This window comes from Pimephales promelas, chromosome 4 (genome assembly GCF_988280905.1).
Source record: "Pimephales promelas chromosome 4, fPimPro1.hap1.1, whole genome shotgun sequence".
NCBI classification, from domain to species: domain Eukaryota; kingdom Metazoa; phylum Chordata; class Actinopteri; order Cypriniformes; family Leuciscidae; genus Pimephales; species Pimephales promelas.
In genome coordinates, this window is record NC_142772.1 from 31,526,843 (window position 1) to 31,549,095 (window position 22,253).

A 22,253-nucleotide genomic window follows, 5' to 3' on the forward strand; every position below is an offset into this window, starting at 1 on the left:
ATACTTTTGTGTAGTTTAATGCAAAATGCATAGTGTTGCTGTCCTGACTGAAAGGCTCATTATGCAGGTCATTGTCTTCTCAGGTGTGAATCACAACATTAGTCATGATCATTCATGCACCCATGGATATTACCTTTCCAAACAAAAACAAAATTTTTGCCTGGGTCGATATTGTTCCCACTAATTTTGAACTCGGACGCACACTTTAATCCGTTGCAGAGACTCTCTATTCGTTCCGGTGAAATCACAAAGTAAAATGCACACAAACGTGTCCCTGCTTGATACAACCACTGATAAACATATACGATATACAAAAAAAAAAAAAAAAAAAAAACTATACGAGTGCAGATTAGAACCCAGAACCTCTGACACGCTTGGCAAAGTGCATGCATGTAATGGTCGGGACGGAAGTGCTAAAAAAACGCCAAAAATGGGCTTCAATCGTCTCAATGGAGTTCCAATGAGATCGCTCTGTCCATTTCTTTTAGTGTCTATGGCTGGGTCTAATGGCTGAGGTTGTTAGAGACATGGTACCACATGAAGTTCCTGTCAGGACACACGTCTTGTCATCTACTCAGTCAAGCACATACCCATATATAAACCTCAACATCAAAGCCGTTTACATTGATGAGTACAAAAAAGATCATAAGTTTCCTGTTTTGTATGCATGTAACATCTGTAAAATTTGAGTTGTTGACAAAAGCTTGTTGGAGAAAACCTAATTTTGTCTGTTTCTATCCCTCTCAACGTTTCTCACATACACATTTTTTTATTTTTTTTTTTGGAACTTCAAATGAAATTTCAAGCCATTCTGGTGCGCCAGCACAGTAAAGGTTATTAAATCCCACCCATGGGGTGTGTGACATCATCTGATTGGCCCTTATCCCACTCCCAGCAGGTAGCTCTGCCGACTCAGCTCCCAAGAAATGAGTTTGGAAGTCTTTTCAATGTTTCCTCTCTCCCTGTCACTCTCTCTCTTGCTCAATTCCTCAAGCGCACACTCTGTCAAAATGACACACACTCCCCATTGGTCTGAAGTCAAGCGGAAATCCCAATCAAGCAGAGTGACAAACTCGCTCTCAGCATCCCATGCAGGTCAAGGTCGTTTCCAATGGCTGCATCAAATGGAAGTAGTTTTTTTTTTTTTTTTTGTATCCCTAGTGCCAAATGTGAAATTCCTAAGAGAACGAAACGGACAACATTACAAATGCATTTTTGTTTATTGTGTGTGAAGTGAACAGTTGCATAACTACGGCCATTTTACATGTACTGCATTTGATGGCTGATCTCATATATTTTATAGTATTCCCTCTTTGTCTTGGCTTCTTCTGCCTTTCATCCAGTTGTCTTTACCCCTTCACCGACAAGCAATGTGTCGATAAAAAGCTACTATATCCAGATAACAGTTATATGATAGTCTATTTGTTTACTATATTCAGCTTACATTTACATTTATCCTGAGTATAGTTCTCACAAAACTGAAATTTCATACAATATCTTTTTTATTAAGTACCTCAAAAAATAAATCTATATACCATTTTCAGAACCATGGGGTAGTACTAAAAGTAATATTAAATGTATTATTATTATTATTTATTTATTTATCATTTCTCTTTAAAAGTACAATTGAGTTCTAAAGATACTAAAAACCTGGCCACTATTACACAATAATTCTAACTGAATATGAATAAAATACACAACCACAAAATAAAAATGTGTTAGGCAGTGCTCGGAACAGTTGATGGAATTTTCACTTGCTCGATCGAGCTCTGTCATGCTCTGTTGTGAATGTTTGCGTGGTTTTTTTTTTTTAAGTCTGGTAAATTTAAGCATTCAGTTCATTTTTATCTTTTCAGTCAAGCATAAAAATATGTGAAAAAGAACAAATTTTAGTACTCATTCAAGTCTGTGAGAGACAGCTTGCGAGAAGGCTACTGAAGTGATTTTTCATTCGTTTTTTCTTGCGGTTAAACAGAAAAATACACACAACAAAGCATGTCAAATTGCCCACCTTGGCAGGTATTCATGTAAACACTATTTGTATGTCTTAATTGAATGTGATCAGATGAGAAAGAAAACACACGTGTAACAGTATAGAGTAACAATATACTGTATATATTTAACACACGTACACAGTGCCCTCCACAATTATTGGCACCCCTGTATAAGATGTGGTCAAGGACTTCTAAAAATTCTCCTTTTTTTAAACAACATTGAACCCAAATGCAAAAAAGAGAAAATTCCAACCTTTTATTTAACTTTTTACTTTGGTGGTAAAAAAAAAGAAAACTTTATAAATAAAACTCTTGAAATCATGTGTCCCACAATAATTGGCACCCCTGATGTTAATACTTTGTACAACCCCCTTTTGCCAACAAGACAGCACTTAATCTCCTCCTATAACATTTCACAAGATTGGAGAACACAGAGAGGGATCTTTGTCCATTCTTCTTTGCACAATCTTTCTAGATCATCCGGGTCCTCTTTTATGCACTCTCCTCTTTAGCTCGCCCCATAGGTTTTCCATTGGATTGAGGTCTGGGGACTGAGATGGCAATGGAAGGACCTTGAGTTTGTGACTGCTGAACCATTTTTGTGTAGATTTTGCCACATGTTTTGGATCATTATCCTGCTGAAAGACCCAATGACGACCCATCCTCAGCTTTCTGGCAGAGGCCATCGGGTTTTTATTTAAAATGTTCTAGTAGTTCAAAGTGTTCATAATGCCATGCACCCTAACAAGGTTCCCAGGGCCTTTGGAAGAGAAACAGGCCCACAGCATCACAGATCCTCCACCATACTTCACGGTGGGCATGAGGTGCTTTTCGGCATTCTCATCTTTTATTTTACACCAGACCCACTTAGAGTGTTTGTTGCCAAAAAGCTCAATCTTAGTCTCATCCGACCAAAGCACACGATCCCAGATGAAGTCCCAGTGCCGCTCGGCAAACTCCAAACGTTTATGTTTGTCAGTGTTAGTGAGAAAAGGCTTTTTCCTAGCATGCCGCCCAAACAGCTTGTTGGCATCCAGAGAGCGTCTGATGCTTGTTTTGGAGACTTTGTGACCCCAAAATGCCACTATTTGATGCAAATCTGTGACAGTGAGCTTGGGACTTTTTATTTACTTCTCTTAGCATCCTCCTCACTGTGCGTTGTGGCAAGATAAACTTGGGACCTCTTCCAGCCTTGTTTGTCACTGTTCCAGTTGTTTTAAACTTCTTAATGATCCCTCTAACTGGGAAAGTTTAGGCGAAAGGCTATTTTCTTGTAGCCATTGCCTGACTTATGAAGGTCGACACACATCTGCCTTACTTGAATGGTGTGTTCTCTCGTCTTTGCCATGTTGACAAATGAGTAAGAGAATTAGGCCTCTGTGTCACGTTACCCCAGGGAAAGAGGAAGTCATGAATTACTAATTAAAGTTCCTAGATATCCTGAACAACTTTAGCAACTACAGAACAATATATTTTAAAAAAATAATCAACTACATTTTTCAGTGGAATTGTTAGGGGTTATCAATAATTGTGGGACACATGATTTCAAGGTTTTTTTTTTTTCTTCTAAATTTTAAAATTTTCGATTTTACCACCAAAGTAATGTACTTAACTAAAAGGTTGGATTTTTCTCTTATTGCATTTGTGTTTTATGTTGTTTATAAAAAGGAGAATTTGTAGAAGTCCTCAACCACATCTTAAACAGGGGTGCCAATAATTGTGGAGGGCACTGTATGTCTATATACGTATATAAATGTATATATATATATGTACAACGCATTCTCACCCCAAGGCGTCACCTTTGACCATGCTTCAATATTTGGCGTTTTAGGCGCCCTTTAGCGTCACTTACATGACGCGATCCTACGGCGTCATCTAACTGACGCTAAAGGAAAGCGTCAGTTAGAGGACGCGGTTAGGTTTAGGTGTGGGGTGGGGGTAGGGTACACGCGATCCTAGGGCGTCATCTAACTGACGCTAAAGGGCGCCTAAAGCGTCAGATATTGAAGCATGTCCAAATGCTTCCCAAGGCGTCAGTTAAGTGACGCCTTGGGGGTGAGAATGGGCTGATATGTATGATGCACATGGTTTTGTAAGAAAGGGCAGTTTATTAGTCCCAGAGAAAAAAAATAAGTATTCTTAAATTTTTCATTTTTAGAGTCCTTTTTGTATTTCTGCTGCATTCAGCTGCAGATTTTAACTTAGCACGGAGAACAATGGCTATGCAGTATATCTTAAATATTTCAATGCACTTTGCACTTGAGCAATGAGATTAAAATTTCATTCTCGCAGACCCATTTTGTCCTGTAAGGAATGCTGACACAAAACGTGAATTCTAAAAAAAAAAGTAGTCATTTTAGTTCAATTTTGACATCTGGATTTTTTGCACAAATGTAGCAAAAGTGGAGCAGATTTAAGTGAGCTGATGTCATGGAGCAAGCAAATCTTCAAAGTGTTGGGTCATAAATGCAGTAATGCTCACTGCTACATGCTTAAGACATGCATAAAGATGTGACTCTTAAGCTGAGATTTACCAGATTTAGCGCCTCAAAGGTGTTAGACTTGGCTAGTATAGATGCATCTGAGTGTTATATAAGCTTGTTTTTGAATATTTCTAAATATGCTAAATTAATGCTCATAGTTCAAAACATTTCTCACAATCTTATTGTGGTTCAGGACTACAGACAAATTCGTTTTCTTTTTAAGTTATAAATAAACATTATTAAAAAACATTATTAAATATGAAATCAATAATTTTGAGGATTACAATTTACATCACATCACATAATCCAGCAAGGATAGAGATCCTTGTTGAGATCTTGAGACTTGCATTCCTATTCACTCTGTCTCACATAATTACATGGGAAGGGTGCATTATTATTATTTAATGTGGCCTTTGGATACTGACAACCACTGTTAATTATACAGAATGTCACATAACACCAGTCAGGAGCTGTTGCAAGACACGACATGTTAAAGTGGTATCCAAGGACTAAAGAAACTACAAATTAAGTGTTAAAGAGAATTACAGTGTTAACGTTTGTTCTTTTTGACTCCGTTTAGAGTGATATGAATGAGAAACCCTGAAGGCTGAATGATCAATTGGTGAGCATTTGACAAGTAGCCTTATTGTGTATTCACTATTGGCCATATCTTGTCCCTTGACTCACACCTTTTTTGGCCTTTTGCTTTTCTTTTCTTTTATTTTTGTTTGGTCTTGAGCATGCGTACTAAATGTGCATCTCTGGTCAGAGGGCATTCAATTCAATGCTCTTGAAATTCTGGCTACAGTAATACATCTTTAGAAAGCTGTAGTCTTAATACTGCAGCTTATGTTTTCCTAGTTAAATCATTAATATACAATCAAAAAGCGATATCTTAACTTGACGATAATAAGCAATATCTTAACTGAAGGAACTAAAGAACTGAAGAATCCTCGACTGCGATCGGTAAAATACCGGAAGTGGCGCATTCCACGGACGACAATCCATGAACCGCATTATTAGACCGTTTTCTAAGGCTGCATGGTGTATTAAAACCATTAAAAAAACTTACTATAGCATTGTGCTATTCACAAAGGCAGATTTAGGGAAAAGCATTTATAAAATACGGCAAAACAAGGAGAATACATCAATATCTTTCTATATATGCGACTAAAATAAAAAATTAAAATAAAAGTTTAAACCCTCGCTCTGAGTTAGCATGTTTTGATGTCCACATATTCTTGTTAGATAAATTAGTGGCTTTCGCATTTCTATCATAAAGAGTGGCCAAATATTAAAGATTAAGTTAACATTTGAATTAAATATTGTGTCTAGGGGTCGGGAGGGGAGGTAACAAAGGGAAAAGCGTAAAATAAAAAAAGTGGAGGCAAGAACACTTCAGTCCTCTGCCCCAGAGTGAAGACGATACCAGATGATATATAAATAAAAGAAAGGATTTTATTTACAAAAAAAGAAAAAAGAAAATACTTAAAAAAAGGACAGAACATAGGTTACTAGGGAGCAATGGCTCAGGCCTAAAATTACAAACAAAACAGCCCACTAACTAATTTTGGGAGGAGTCTTAACTAAAAGAAAGGTTAAACAGAAGTAAATAAACAACAACTTCCCTCAACTCCCTTGTTACACAAAAACAAGGACAAAAGCAGTATTAAGAAAAAAAGGCACTCACCCCCTCACAATAGTAACTATTAAACATGTTAAAGGCACTGTGTATGTAGAGGGGTTTTTTTCACCACAAGAGGGCACAGTTTCCAGCAATAACAAAGGTGTATGTTTATGACGCAGTGATGAGCTGAATGATGGGACTTGCTTTGATAAGCTGATAAAGACACAAAAGCTGTGTTTACATTTAAGTTTTCACAGTTAGTGTTGCACATGTAAGCAGCTTTCTCTACAGTGAACGAGATTCTACATATATCAACATATATTTTTTCTCTGTCATTTAGTTTTCTTAACTTTATATAGCGACGCTGTGCTGCAGAACCGAGGATTCCCAAAATAAATCATTCTCCAGGATTCAGGACACTTAATGCTTAATGCTTAATGGACTAATACAGTGATATAAAAGACCAAACGCACGCATAAACTCATGCATAAACTCACATATTATCATAGCACATTTTGTACAGAATTCAGTGTATTCAGACTTTAGCCATTAAAATGTTATAAGCAGCACACGAAGCCACAAATGCATGTTGTCGCAGAAAAGGCAGCATCTACTTTGCCAAAACAACTTATTCTGGTTAAATATTTACTTTTTATTGATATTGCTGCCATTGCTGTCAGCCGGTTACTGACCATTTATTAATTGATTTTCATGCATTGGTACATTAGCTGTTGTGTGTTGTCACGGTTTCATGGCACCCTTTTTATATATATCCAAATTGCGTGCTCATCATTCGAGCTGATGATGCACAGGCTGTCAACATGATTGCTGTGAGTTAATACTTGATTTCAGATAAATGTCACGCCTGAGGTGTTCCCCTTAGCATCATTTAAGTATTGTTGAGTTCCCTTCGAAAGGGAACATTAGAAAAGGTAATACGGTCCTGTGTTTGATCTTTGAAAAAAGACTCTCTAAGCATTTATATTACTGTTTTTTTTTTCTTTTCTTGCAGTACGAGTTCAAGGCAAAGAGCGTGAAGAAGAAGAAAGTGAGCATAGGGGTTTCTGTAGACGGGGTCAAAGTCGTACTGCGCAAGAAACCCAAGGCATGTGTCATTACACCTACACCTCTGACATCACACATTTACCTTTACTGAATATCCTTATTCCGTATAACTACAGTCCTAAAAATTAGGAGTTTGTTCACATGCATAACGAGACCCTAACACTTGTTTTGTTTTGACCGCCAGAGGAAAGAGTGGACGTGGGATGAGAGCAAGATGTTGGTTATGCACGACCCCATATACAGGTGAGACACACAAAATAAATTGTATTTCAACCTTATGTATTAATGTTTTGCCTGTTTTCTCCTCTTTTTTCTCTAAGGATCTTCTATGTATCCCATGATTCTCAGGATCTGAAGATATTCAGCTACATTGCTCGTGATGGATCCAGCAACTTGTTTAGATGCAATGTTTTCAAGTCCAAAAAGAAGGTAGAGTTTTCTTTCACTTGGCAAGAAAATAATTGGTATTATGTTCCTCTTTCTCTATCCCGAACTAAGGAATAATATCATGCATGCCATTTTTTTTTCAGTCCGTCTTATCCTTGAGCGAAGGCCTTAACCATGAAATTCTTCACCTGTTTGTGTCTGTTGTCTCTGATTTTCCTCTCAATTGTTGCCCTTTGCTTTTTTTCATAGAACTGTAGTAGCACAGAATGAGCACTTACACAATGCACAATAAAATAATTTTATATGATAAAATCAAGAAAAGCATGTCAAAAAGTTATCCAAAATATCCTATCCAATATTAAGAAAAGAAAATATATTTTTGGTCAGTGTATTTTAGGAATATACAGTATATAAGGTTATATACTATATATCTTGTACATATAAGATTTTCTAAATGTCTCTAAATCTCTATTCTTCACCTCCTCTCTCCACTATCAGAGTCAAGCCATGCGGATAGTGCGGACAGTCGGTCAGGCGTTTGAGGTGTGCCATAAGCTGAGTCTGCAGCACGCTGAGCAGAATTCAGATGAGCAGCCAGACGGCCCTGCAGACGGCCAAAGTGATCAGTCTGGAGAAGAGCCCAGCCCTGAAGGTGAGACCATGCCATCACATTAGAGCATTCATTCCTTAAAACACGTCATCATAGAATAAATCAAAGCTGTGGAGCTACGAGTACAGGATTTCGGTGATATTTTTCATGTGATGTTTAAACGTGCCGATCGTTGTTGTAAAACTAGTTTAGTTTCATCATATTCTTGACATGCTGCTGTTGTTTACAGGTCGTCAGCTGACAGGGATGGAACAGGGAATGGAGGATGTCATTGGAATGGAGTGTCATTCCCCAAAGCTCAGTGAGCAGGCAATGGATGACATTCTTCAGAGCCTGTCAGAGCTCAACATGGTGAAACCTGGACAAACCCATCAGGTGAGATCGCTTTTTGAGCATGACTGAGTGTTTTAGCAGAAGAAAAGCCCTTGAATCATTTTTCGCCTCAGACGTCTTTCGAGTATCGCTTGTCAGCTGGAAACAATGGCTGTTTATAAATAAAGAGAAAACCCCTTTCACCTCCTCTCTCTTTTGTTTTTTACCCCTTTTTATAAGTTCCGCGTCCTGTCTCAACCTTGTTCTTCCTTCAGGGTATTCAGTTAAACTGTTATGATGCTTCAGGCCTGCATACTATTTTCAAAATCTTCATCTGACTTTAACCACTTATCACTATCTGAACTGGAAACCAAATCATACAGCCTCATTGAGATTTGAAAAGTAAATTAAAGTAAAACCAACATTAATTAAATGCATTTAAACACACATTTAAACAAATTATTAGAGCAAATATTACCATGATGTATAATTATCTTTTTTTTTTTTTACTTAAAATAATATTTTCAGGGCTCCCCTTGAAATCCTTGAAAGTTGGTGGATCAAAAAAAAAATCAAGTCCTTGAAAGTGCTTGAATTTATCTTGAATAAGTTTTCTGGAAAAAAATTCCATATTATTATTATATCGCCAACATTGGGGGGGTAATAAAGGCCTTCTGTGTGTTAGAAAAATATTCATATTTAACGCTACAATGTAAAATTGTTTCAAACAAAGTTTCCAGCCAACAAAGTTTACAGCCAAACGCAGTCTTACACCTAAAGCGCAACTTGCGCAACTTATATAAACTTTATTTATATAACTATGATTGTATTCGTCTGAAAGAAGAAAGTCATATACACCTATGATGGCGTCAGGGTGAGTAAATCATGGGGTAATTTTAATTTTAAAGTGAACTATACTCCTTTAAGTTTTCCCACGTGAGGTACTTTGTGTTGTACATTGCCATGACGTTCACGCGCACACGAATGCCAAAAACTGACCATTCAAGATGATTTGACTGGAGGTCCTGTTCAGAAGTTCATCGAGTAAATTATACGGGAAGAGAGAGCCATTAAGGACTATTTAAATAAGGTCAAAGTTATATATTAAACAAAGTCAAACTTAAAATGGTTTGATGTTTGATATACTGAATCTCTCTGCCATTCTTTACTGAAATTCCCAGTGAAGATGGCCTGAAAGCAGGTAATGCATTCATTAATTTTACATGTATTCATTTAGCAGTAGTCCATTCATAATGTATTCATGTGTTCGTTGTCTAGCAAACATCAAAGATCCTGTGGAGATCCATTAGCTTTGTAGCTGACATTCATAACATGTGAATCTTCTGGAGGATAAATGAAGACAGAATGGGAACATTCATTGTTTCAGTGTTTTTTTTTTTTTATAGAGTTCCCTACTGGTATCACTCTGGGTCCGTGTATCTTCCGATCATTTGATTTCCAATTTGAAATGAAATAAGCACAAATGAGAAAACTTTGTTTGTTTGTTTGTTTTCAAAATTTAAAGTTTACAGGAAAAAAAAAAACTTTGTTCAAAATTTGTTTTCCACATGTGGGCGGTCATGAGACACCCACTTCCACTGATTGGTCAAGTAAATCTGAGCATGTGACATCAACAGTTGTTCAGGTCTGTTCAACAAAATAATAGTCCTCAATGGTAATCGCCCAATTAAGATGTAATTTGTCTTTTTGAAAACCCAAACAAATCTTTAGAACCTACTGGTCACTTCCTTATCCTTGTGGCAAACTTTTACTTGCACAAACAAAAATTTCTTAAGAAAATTCCTACTTTTAAAGATTTCTTATGTGAAGTAAAATTTGTAATCAAATCACTTAGAATAATTGATAGAAAATGTACTTCTTTTTGGAAGAAATATAGAGATGATTAATATCTGTTTGCTGTTTCTTTTCTTTGCCTTTTTTTCTTCTTTGTTTAGCTCTTTCCATTTTGTGCTATGATTGTGCACGAATGAGTTTACTTGTATAATATATACATTGTTGGAAATGTTTTATCCACATATTAAAGTGCTATAATGCATGCCAATTCGCATACACACACAAACTAATTAACCCTTCACTCTTCTCTCTTTTTGCATGACTAAGACATGGCAACGACCTGGCAACACTGACATTATTAAACAGTTACTGTGTCTATTAACATGTAATATTACAATTTATAAAATGGACAAGACTAAAATGTAAAATAGTTACTTCTCTCTATATTTTCTTCATTAAAAACATTGACTGTTGTTAAGGACTGTTGCTATCATGGAGTTGCCAGATGTCAAGAGTTTAAATCTCCCAATTAGAATTTTTGTCTTAAATATATACTATTAGAAATTTCACTGTTTTAGCTTTTGAGAGAACCATTTTGAGTTATACCAGTTTACATAATGTAGAGATTGTTTATTTTATATGACAATATTTTCTGTCAGGAAATTAGATGAGTAAATGAGGAAAATAAATGTTTTAGATGTCTAAAAGATGTGTGTTTGCACTATTGCATTTTTTTAATAAAAATAAATAATTTAAAAATAATAGTACCTACTACCACTTTTTACTGTTGAGCGCATAATAACATTAAAGGTGCAATGTGTAAAAATTTTGAGTATCTATTAACAGAAATGCAATATGATCACATCTATGATAATACACAGACCACTTTGCCATCCATCTCATGGAAGATATTCCTGTGTGGACATTCCATTATGTGCATTTCTCTAGGCGTTCACTACAGAGATGGCAATTGCTGTCAAATCTGTCCCTGTGAAAAATAGTTTCACGTTACACTACTTTTTACCCGAAAAAAGTAGTTGCGTTACTAACGCGTTACACACAACCCTGGTTCACAATGGAGATAAGTGACATTAAAAGACTGTTTCATATTGGTTGAAACAAGTGTTTCTTACTTTTGCAGACGTGCTAGTACCTCCTCCATCCTCTGCCTTTTCCCTCTCATATACCCCTGAAATTAAATCTCCAGCTCCTTCTAGTGGTTAACATTGGATGTTGCACAGAAAGAATAATTGTGCTGTTTCCTTTACTGCTTTTAGATTGAATTATGATGTGTCATGTTTGATATATAACGTATAAAGGTTTGTGTAAGGGTGTTCAAGGGTGGGGACAGAAAATATCATTAGGTGAGAAAGTAGAGTGCGTTTTGATGTTCAAATCCCTAGGGCCATGTCTGTCTCACTCCCTTTTATGACAGAGAGAGTAAAGCAACTTAGAGAATATTACTTTCTGTGTGTGTGTGTGTGTGTTTAAATGTAATTATTAGTAAATGTTCCTCTTTTTGCACTTGAGTCGACCTTTGCTTCTGTGGATCCACATATTAAAGTGCTCTTAATGCATGCAAATACGCATACACGCACACAAACTAATTAACCCTTTACTCTTCTCTCTTTTTGCATGACGAAGACATGGCAACGACCAGGCAACACTGACATGATTAAACACTTACCGTGACTATTAACATGTAATATTACAATTTATAAAATGGACAAGACTAAAATGTAAAATAAAACTTAATTTCTCTATATATTATTCAATTAAAAACAAGCAGGATAGTATTATTGACTGTTGTTAAGGACAGGCGTTGCCAGGTGTCAAGAGTTTAAATCTCCCAATCAGAGCTTTTGTCTTAAATATATACTATTAGGAATTTCACTGTTTTAGCTTTTGAGAGAAGCATTTTGAGTTTTACCAGTTTACATAATGTAGAGGTTTTCTGTCAGGAAATTAGATGACTAAATGAGTAAAATAAACCATGCGAATGAGTTGACATTGGTTTGATTTGTGGCTATAGGTGAAAGTACTGTAATTCTGATGAAATGACAGCAATCATAATTTAGAAATTAAGAAACCAAGATTTCAATATTGAGCATCCCTCCTGCTGCTGAGACCTAACCACAATTTCACGAACTCTCTGCAACCCAACCTGTTTGACTAAGGCTGTCGAGCCCTATTGGTGTGTTAATGCAGTTTCAATGGCAACGGTTCCGTATGGTATACCACCTACTGCAAAATAGGAGTGGTAGGTGGTATACATATATATACATATACATACAGTATATTTAACTTAGACTTTTAAAATAGCTGGCAAAATGAATACTATTGTAAACTGCAAAATATGATGTTTCACTTGGAAAAAATGTTTTAGAAAGCAAATAGTGTTAACTTTTTTTTTTTTTGCTTCTCTCTCTTATTCTCATTTTTCCTCTCTCAGTCTTTACAAGACCTGGAGGGTGTCTCTCTCTACAAGCTATCCCCCGGCAGCCCTTGCTCTCCTACTCTCACACCTTTGGCCAGCCATCACCACCTGCAGTTACTCCAACAACAGCTGCTACAGCAGCAACAACAAACCCAGATCGCTGTAGCACAGGTAAGATGTTGCTTCTACCCTTTCTTGACACTAGAAGGGGCTAGAACTCCGTAAAAAATGCAGCAGTTGATTTTATATTTTCAGGCATTTTCACAATCATTTGCTTTTCTCTCAGAAAACAGGTTTTCTCCACAACCCTATTTTTCTCTGTTGAAATTATTTCTGATAGCCTCTGTTAAAAAAGCTCTCACATAAGCCCATATCATTCATCAAACAGGGGAACCAAAGATGAATATAAAGGAGACAGAACACAACGCTGTTATGGGCAATCACCAGGCTTCTGCCACTTCATTCATTCGCCTGTTCATTTATTTGGTCCATTTATTTGGTCCTTTTTGTTCTAATGTCCTGTGTGAGAGAGAGGAAGCTGATGTGCTCTCAGCTGTGATTCAGCACAGTCATGCTACTGCATTGCAATAGCTTGGAAAAGGAGATTGATGTGCATTCACCGCCCACCCAGAGAAAAATTATATTGCTCAGAGGTTTTTTTAAAAGTAAGAGGAATTTTAAAAGTGTGATGTCTAGACCTTGAAAAGTAATTTGATTTAATTTTTTTAATTATAAATATATAAACACACACACACACACACACACACACACACACATATATATATATATATATTTCAAATTCTGTAATATTTTATTGGGAAATTGCTATTTGTAAGTGTTACAAAATGTAAATCTTGTATTATTATTTTATTTAATTACTTGATAATATTGCCACAATTAGTTTCTGTAAATAGCAGCTTTGTCATTATAGCAGACATATCAGAAATAATTTCAAATATAATCACTGACAATAGACCTTAGAGGCAAAAAGTTTAAAGAGATCTTGATTTTTTTTAAAGATTTTTTCTTTCTATGGGCAAAAATAATGAAATCAACAAAATAAAAGTCTCTTTCATTATACAGGAAAACACTTTAGATTCCTTAAATAAATATTGATTAAGTTTAGTTGATTAAAAGTTTGATATCTGTCATTGCTTGACACACACAAGTTAGAAGTTAGAGAATCAACTCTAGGACCTTGATAACCTGATCCCTGATCTAAGATTCGTTTCATTCACCATAATCCATACTCGTTTTGACTGAGCGTGTCCCTGCGGTAGGTGCATCTCCTAAAGGATCAGCTGGCCGCGGAGACGGCTGCCCGCATGGAGGCGCAGGCCAGAACTCACCAGCTGCTGCTGCAGAACCGAGACTTACTGCAACATACATCTCTGCTGGTGAAACACCTCAGCCAACTGGAGGTCAGAGTCAGTGGAGCCACAGAGAGTAAGACTCACAACACTACCCATAATCCTGAGAGGACTCACTTTTATAAAGCCATGCAAATGATCGAATAAAATTAGTCACGCTACACAAATGAAATATTTGAATATTTTGCAATAAACTAAAAATATATTGTATTTTAAATTGATAATTAATTACTGATAGTTTATAGTTCTATACTTTACACATTTGCGGTCAGTAATATTCATTAAAAAAAACATTATTGATGTTATTCAACAAGGACATATATTAAATTCATAGTGACAGAAAAGACATTTATAATTTGACTGCCGAAATATTAGCTTTATATATATATATATATATATATATATATATGAGAGAGAGAGAAATTATTATTTTAATGTCATATTATTACTGTATTTTTTTTTTTATCAAAATTGAGTTGAAGGGAAGTATATTTTAATGAGAAATATAACTTTTTTGTGATTTTTGAAAAATAAAATTTTGCTCTCAGTTAGTGGGCAGTCTATTGCATACCTTTACAGTCATAGACGCGCACACATTGTTTTTTTGGCAGACTGGAATGTTATTGAGTTGGTTGGTGTACACTAATCTATTTCGGAGTTTAGTCCAGGAGTTTATCAGGTTTAATTCTTCAGCACTGGGCTCCTTGCCGACTCTCGCACTCTGGGAGAGAAAGAGAGAGAGAGAGTGTGTGTGTGTGTGTGTGTGTGTTTGTGTGTGTGTGTGTGTTTCAGATATCCCCTACCTTGTGGGAACAAAATGTCCCCACAAAGATGGCAATATCCAAAATCTTTTTCTTGTCGGTACACTTTTGGTCCCCATGAGGAAAACAGCTTATAAATCATACTAAATTATGTTTTGTGTGTGTGTGCACACAAACTTATGCGTGGTGCAGTGGTGGTGGTACTGGCTGGTTGCTGTGACCTGTCATTAAGGCTACGTTTACACTTAGCATTAACATGGGACCACTGTGATCCAATCAAGCAGATCGGATCAGTTTACATTTACAATTGTTTACATTTGTTTGCATTTACATTTGTTTACATTAAGTGGAGTGGGTAAAGGGTAAAGATTATACAAATTAAACAATGTCCCAATTGCTTTTCCTCACTCACTTTACTTAACTATGTAATCTCCAGTCTTAAATTAAGTTAAGTTTTTTAAATGAAGGAATACTTCCAGAGTTGATCATACAAAAAAATCAACTAGGTTGATCATGTTAAACAAGTCACATCATCGATCATCTGGGTTTAAGATTATAGCCTGCAATGACTATATCTGAGAGATTGATGAACATGCTGAAACAAAAACATTCAACATTTAAAATATTAAAGAAAAAATCTGATTCTGATTATTCCTCTGTCAAAGCAGAGCGCAGCTCTTCATTATGATCTCATGACTGACTGTGATTGTACAGACGATCGCCCCGTTCAGATAATGTTGCACAATTAAAATGAAAAATGACACTCATAGTATCACGTAATACAATGTTTTTTGTAAGGTTCAAATAAGTTTAATTTCTTGTCTAAACTTGCGTCTGACCATTATTTTCTGACAACTACGAGGGGAGACTGGGCGGGGATTTATATGACGTCCACCTGTGACTCGATGGCTGTATTGCGTTTACATTACATCGAGATCCGATCACAATGCGTCCTCGACTACCTCCGAACCTGGACAGGCTGATCGGATAACATTCCGATCAGAAGTGCCTTTAACACTTGTCTTTTCAATGTGTATGTGGACAACATTCGGATACAGGTCGCATGTTAATGCCAAGTGTAAATGCAGCCTTTAGAGTTTTTGAAATTTTCTATCACCATTATGCCCTTGAGTGTACTGCCAGTCTCCCAATAGCTGATTTTTCAGTAATAAGCTTAATTTACACACTGTAAGTGTTCATTACAATTCATTATAACATAACATCCCCTATTGTTATTGACTGTTTTAGGTTGGCTATTAAGACATTTACTTTAGAGCATCTAAATTTGAATCTCTCTCTCTTCTAGAAGAATCAAATTGGAGTAGTCTGCCCTCTCGTTCTCTCTCTCTCAACCTGAAGAACCTCTACACTCCTCGCTCAGACCAGCCCGTCACCTCCACTCCATCAGGACAGCAAGAAAACCCTCCCGTCTCCTTCCACGCTGAGTCCTACCTCAATCTGCTCAATCCAGCAAATGCAAGGAGTGATGCTGGAGTGGATGCAGCGAGAAAGGAAGTTGCTAAGCTAGAAACTCGGAATTCAACGGCACTTGATGAGAGGTGAAGACACATGACAGTAGCACTTAAATGGACACACATATATGTATTAATTTGTTTTAATCTGGAATCTTTGTTTTAACAGTTTTGTATACTATGTTTTGCAAAAAAACATTTGCACAAAGCAAGCCGATCCAATTTTCCATGTTGATAAGAGCATTAAAATTTGAAAAAATAACGGAACAACAAATCAAGAGACATTTAGAATAGATAAAAATTTGTGATTTAATTGCAATTAATTGCAAGTTAAGACATTAATGCGATTAATCGCAATTCAATATTTTAATCGTTCAACAGCACTAGTTGAAAGTCAAAACAATTGCTCCTTTCCGACCTGTAGTTTAAACATGCTGTCGGTTTGATCCGAAATTTGAGCTGTAACATCTGGACAAAATAATCACACAGTGTGTCAGTTTGTGGAACAGAGAAGAGCAGCACCAAAACAAACCAAGGAATTCAACAAAGTTAGTGAGATTCAGGCAATATGGGTCTCAGACTCTCCAAAATGTTGCAAACGATTGAGCAGATGTTTATGTTTGTGAAAATTTTTACCACATTTGGCTGGTGTTTGTGTTTTCTAAAACTACTGTAGTTCACATAATCCCACCTCCTCTCTGACCTCCTCCTTTCCTCTCTCTTCCCTCTGCGTCCTCACTCCATACAGAGACAGCAGACTTGTTGGAATGGATATTGGTTGTGAGCAGTGTAAATAAATCTAATGAACGTTTATTAGAAGGCAGAGAGCAATTTTTTCCACTCTGTACTTCTGGCAGACAGGTTTCCTTGAACAGTAATGGAAAATTTTGACCTTTGTTTGCATACTGCGCATTCATTGCTCTCTGTGTGTGGTTAGCGTAAACAGTTGTTGAGCTTTGCAGCACACATTTACACTCAAACACATTTTTTCTCTATTACTTTTAGTGCTAGTTAGAGATGTTTTGTTGCTTTACTTAGCTGTCTTGGTTAATTATTGGTTGTTTGTCTTAGATGGCTCAATTTTGTTCAGCAAAAAGAGTGAATGTGTTTTTATGTGAATATATATGTATGTGCTTGCTTGTCGATTTGTGTGTGTCTGTGTGTGCTTGTGTCTTTAAATGTATTTAAGAGTACTGAATGTGTGCGTCTGTCTGGGAGAGTAATTTATTTCACAATTATCGGTGTCCCTGTGGGTAGCTGCAGTCTCTCGCCCACAGAAAACATTTATTTTCACACTTTATTAGAGATATTTAGATCTTGTAGAACACCACACACACACACACACACACACACACACACACCTACTTATTTGTTTATATACTCTGACAACACTCACGGGGCCAGGGAAAGAACTCCAAATTTGTCCTGAAAATGTACTCACCCCGATGTCATCCAAGATGTCATTCTTTTTTCAGTCGAAAATAAATTAAGGTTTTTGAGGAAAACATTCCAGGATTTTTCTCCATATAGTAGACTTTAACTGTTATCAACGGGTTGAAGGTCCAAATTGAAGTTCCAGTCCAGCTTCAAAGGTCTCTGCATGATCCCAACCGAGGAATAAGGGTCTTATCTAGCGAAACGATCACTCATTTTCTAAAAATGATAAAAATACATACATTAAAAAAATACAATACAACGACAAAAAGTTTTGCACTAGCCCTTCGATGCGCGTCCACTACTTCACATAGTCACGTTGGAAAGGACACACGTGATGTAGGCGGAAGTACCGAGCCAGTGTTTACATTGTGAACATGCAAAGACTAAGTCAAACGCCCTTGACAATAAAAAGCTAAAACATCGATGGCGGACAATTTAGAAGTTGGAGGAGAAAATTAGATTTTGAACCGGAGTACACGGACAAAGAACTTAGACAGATGGGTGAAACTGTGCGTCAACGATAGGTGTAATTTGCAGGTGGGACATATTTGCCAGGGTTTATATTGTCACCACCACTTTTTAAACACCTCGTGGCATGGATGTACCAGTACAAATAAATAAAACATCTCCAGTTAACTCTAGCAGCGCATTCATTTAGTTCATTTGTTAAATAAGAAGTGATCTAACGCTGAAATGTGTTGTTTTTTAAATCAAATGATCAAAGTGTTCGTTGTCGCTGCTATCATTGGCACGGAATCGCGTATACAGTGTTCTCACACGGATGCGCACTTCAATCCGTTGCAGAGAGACTCTCTATTCATTACGGTGAAATCACAAAACAATACACACGAACGTGTCCCTGCTTGAAATATAACCACTGCTAAACAATCGGTTTTGAGGAGGGAAAAAAAAATCTATACTACTTATTAGAACCCAAAACCTCTGACACGTTTGGCAAAAGTTCTGCCACAGGACAGTTAAAGTACATAGCCTATGTAAATAGTCTGATATATGTATTTATTCATATTCTATTCAAATTTATCAAAATTCTTGCCACTAACAACATATATTAGATCTCATTAAACGACAAATTAAACACGATTCGACGAAAATCGATTCCTCTGCTCTGGGTGACTAAAATATGAAGGGTGTTTCTTGACTATATACAGAAGTACAAAATAGAGTCAAGTTCATTTAACTTGCAGGACAATTTACAGTCTATGAGTTGTATTTACAGTATACTCCCAAACTCTGCTATACTCTCAAGGCCAGATGCACTAACGCTTTTGCGCCCACTTCAGACGTATTTGTTTCGCAAAGTGCGCATAAAACGTTGACGAGGGATGTACGAATGAGATGCACCAAGATGAAAGCGCAGACTGCCTGTCGCGGGAACTGAAAATGGCAAAATGGGCTTTTCGTGTCATGCATATGCATTCATGGGAGGGTCAAGGGGAAAGTGGGAGTGTCACATAAAGAGATGGGAGGGGATGTGTAAACTGCGCCTAATTATGTATTCCACGTTAAATACAGAAAATTCGCGCCTCTATTTTGCACTGAAAATTCTCTGCCTCTTAAAAGCAGGTGGAACTTAGGAAGCGGGTTTCCTATATGCCTCCTGAGAAACGGCAGCAGTAATCCGAGCAAGACGAAGACATATAGCCTGGTTAAAACCAGACCATCTCAGTCTGGCAAAAGCTTCATAGACAAATCATTTCCAAAGGGGCGTCACCAACGGACGTAGCTCAAATGCCTCAAAGGCGCAATGGGCTATATGCACGCATAAATTCCGCATTTGACGCAAGGATGCTCGTCCATTTCCGGTTGTGGAGATTAAAGCGGAGGAAAACGGGATTATGGCAGAGTCTTCCAAATTTACTGTCCTCCCGTCTTTGAAATGAAACGTACATACGTTTAGATGTAATTTTATATATAGTTATATTTATTTAATATCATTTTAAAAAGAAGCATAAACGCAACGAGGGGTGTCTGTTTTATCTGTTTTTGTGACTAACGTTTCTTTAGTATAACCATGGAGTAAAAAATTCAATATAAATTCTCGGTATTGCATTGGACTCTACGATCGGCGGAAGTTATCGAGCATCCCTAATGCTTCACTGGAAATACCGCCGTGCATAGAGCCCATTGGATAGACCTAAAACCAATCAAAGCGCTGAAGGAGATGACGTTTGCAGAGCGACGTCTGTTTGAATAAACGAACAGACAATCTGATTAGCTACTTGCTCTACGTTTATTTAAATTAACAGAGTGAATGTGATTTCCATTATCACACACAGTAAACAAAACCTTAACAAAACAGAACTTTGCAATAAACTTTGCCATTTAGACACGCAAACTGTTTGCCGGTATGGTGAGACCTTACTGTCTATGGGTGAGACGTACATGCTCGGGCAGATTCGACTTGAAGTCGTTCATCCTCGGACGCGGCGCCGCTACAAAAAAAGCCATGCACACAGCTAAGGGAAATGGGGTCGGTCTTGCGCACCAAACGCGTCAATTTTGCCGTGCACCTTCACGCTCGTGCGGACGCGTCGAGTATAAACAAGGCTGTACTCCGTGTCAGCGCGCTCTCTGATCGGTAAAGGTGCACAGACCTCTCCCGAATCATCTCCAGCAGTAGCAGTCTCTGAAGCACCACTATCTTGGCCTCCGTTTCCTTCGTAAGCTGATATTAGTATTTAAACATTCTCTCTGATAAAAAATGTTTGTGAAAAAAAATATTTTAATAACATGGTTTTGGCGGTTATAGAGTTCTAATGACAGTGTTCAACTTACCGTCACACCCCTTTGTAAATAAATGTACAAAATCTGCGTCGCTGTGCTGTCGTCATTGTGTAAAGCCCGCCCCAACGTTTCTGATTGGTGCCGCGATTTCGGCAGATTGGAAATGGCCTTGAATGAGCTCTTTGCCAGACTAACGGTGCATTCCATTTGACAGGGTCCCTACTCAGTGTTCACTGCTCCCTACTCCCTGAACACGGTATATCAGTTGAAGTGGACTTCACCGACTTCCTGTGAACTGATGTATTGATGTTCCCTTATTCCCTATGCCGTTTGCAGTGCCCTTCGAACTGAACAAGTTCGTTCCGTTCGAATTGGAATCTCACTTAAGATGGCGAAATACCCTGTGAAGTCCACTTCGCAGTCCACTTACGGTCAAATGGAACGCACCTTAACTTTCAGAGCAAATCTAAATTTGACGGAAGTTGTCTGGGTTTTCCCGGGCTAGAAGACATAGGCTATGGAGCTGAAAAGATTTTTGCCACAAGAATCACACTTTTTCAGTTGAGTGAAAACAAAATCATTAAGTGTTACAGATTAAGCAGCTACGGGATATTATAGTTACTGGAAGAAATCAACGGCCTTGTATGATGTTTAAATTTGCAGTTACCTCATGAACAAGCAGATCAACCTCGTTATCGCTACATTTTACATTTTACGTTTGCGTTGTTTTGCCTGACTTGTGTGGGGACAGGCGCTGATTACCTGATCAAGAGACATTTAGAATAGAATATAATAGGTTTATTAAAAAACACGCACACTGCGGTTTCGCATCAAGCACTTTCTGCGTCTTGGCCATGCCACTACTAACGCTGCGTTCGCAAATGTAGATCATCTATGTGTGTTTGTGTGTGCTGAAGCTCAGTGTGTGTCCAGCAGTGACTCCTCACTATGACTCATAATGGTTTTATGCACCTGCCCATCAATTGTTAATCACTCCTGGTGTTAATATCAGTGTGAACTTATCTGCTGGAGCTGGAATCTGTCCATCCCTCCAATGCCAGTCATAAGTGTCATCTCTTTTATTTTTATATTGCTTTGAAACTCCTCGTGACTTGCTCCCCTCTGTTCACGTCTGTGATGTTCTTTCATCCCTTTCTACATGTGCTGTTGCTTATTTATTATCTGCCTGTCCAGAAACTGTCTGCTGATTTTTTTTTTTTTTCATTAATTCAGCTCTGTGGGTCTCTGTGCACTAAGCCTGTTTTCATGGCCTCGTGATTTTGAGCTTGTTTGTATGTCCATTTATGTGTTTGTGTTAATGTGAGGAGGGATGAATGCATGGATGGATTTAATGTCATGGATTAGCCTATCTGCAGTTGTATTGATCTTCTATAATCTCCACTTGCTGCTTGATTACTGCTACTGAGACTAATCACAAGTGTGTGTGTGTGTGTGTGTGTGTGTGTGTGTGTGTGTGTGTGTGTGTGTGTGTGTGTGTGTGTGTGTGTGTGTGTGTGTGTGTGTGTGTGTGTGTGTGTTAAGGCTGGAATACACTACATGACTTTTGCTTCAGTTTTCAGCCTGGACAAGTCATTCTAGTTGGGGATACCCTTACGGAACAAAAATATATGGTTTCCATTGCACAAAAGTAGATGTTAAAACTTCATGCTGATTTGTATTAGGCTTTCGCCAAGATAAGCACAAACTAAGAAGTATCTTTCCAGTAACCTATGCTTCTCCATCCATTTACGCTTCATTC

The 22,253-nt window shown here is 37.4% G+C and overlaps 1 protein-coding gene across 3 annotated transcripts in view; it reads left to right on the forward strand.

Annotated features, from left to right (window-relative positions):
- LOC120470294 (carboxyl-terminal PDZ ligand of neuronal nitric oxide synthase protein) overlaps positions 1 to 22,253 on the forward strand; it is a 42,439-nt gene that overhangs the window by 11,875 nt on the left and 8,311 nt on the right. For 2 of the 3 annotated variants that reach the window (XR_005620485.2, XM_039659817.2), the window contains exons 3-10: positions 7,117 to 7,209; positions 7,354 to 7,412; positions 7,490 to 7,598; positions 8,055 to 8,208; positions 8,396 to 8,541; positions 12,725 to 12,880; positions 13,990 to 14,155; positions 16,147 to 16,399. Coding sequence is in view for 2 of the 3 variants with exons in the window: in XM_039659817.2 (XP_039515751.2) it covers positions 7,117 to 7,209; positions 7,354 to 7,412; positions 7,490 to 7,598; positions 8,055 to 8,208; positions 8,396 to 8,541; positions 12,725 to 12,880; positions 13,990 to 14,155; positions 16,147 to 16,399 (1,136 nt within the window). In the remaining variant the exon portion in view is untranslated. The remainder of the gene's footprint in view (positions 1 to 7,116; positions 7,210 to 7,353; positions 7,413 to 7,489; positions 7,599 to 8,054; positions 8,209 to 8,395; positions 8,542 to 12,724; positions 12,881 to 13,989; positions 14,156 to 16,146; positions 16,400 to 22,253) is intronic. The other variant, XM_039659818.2, reaches the window with a different exon arrangement.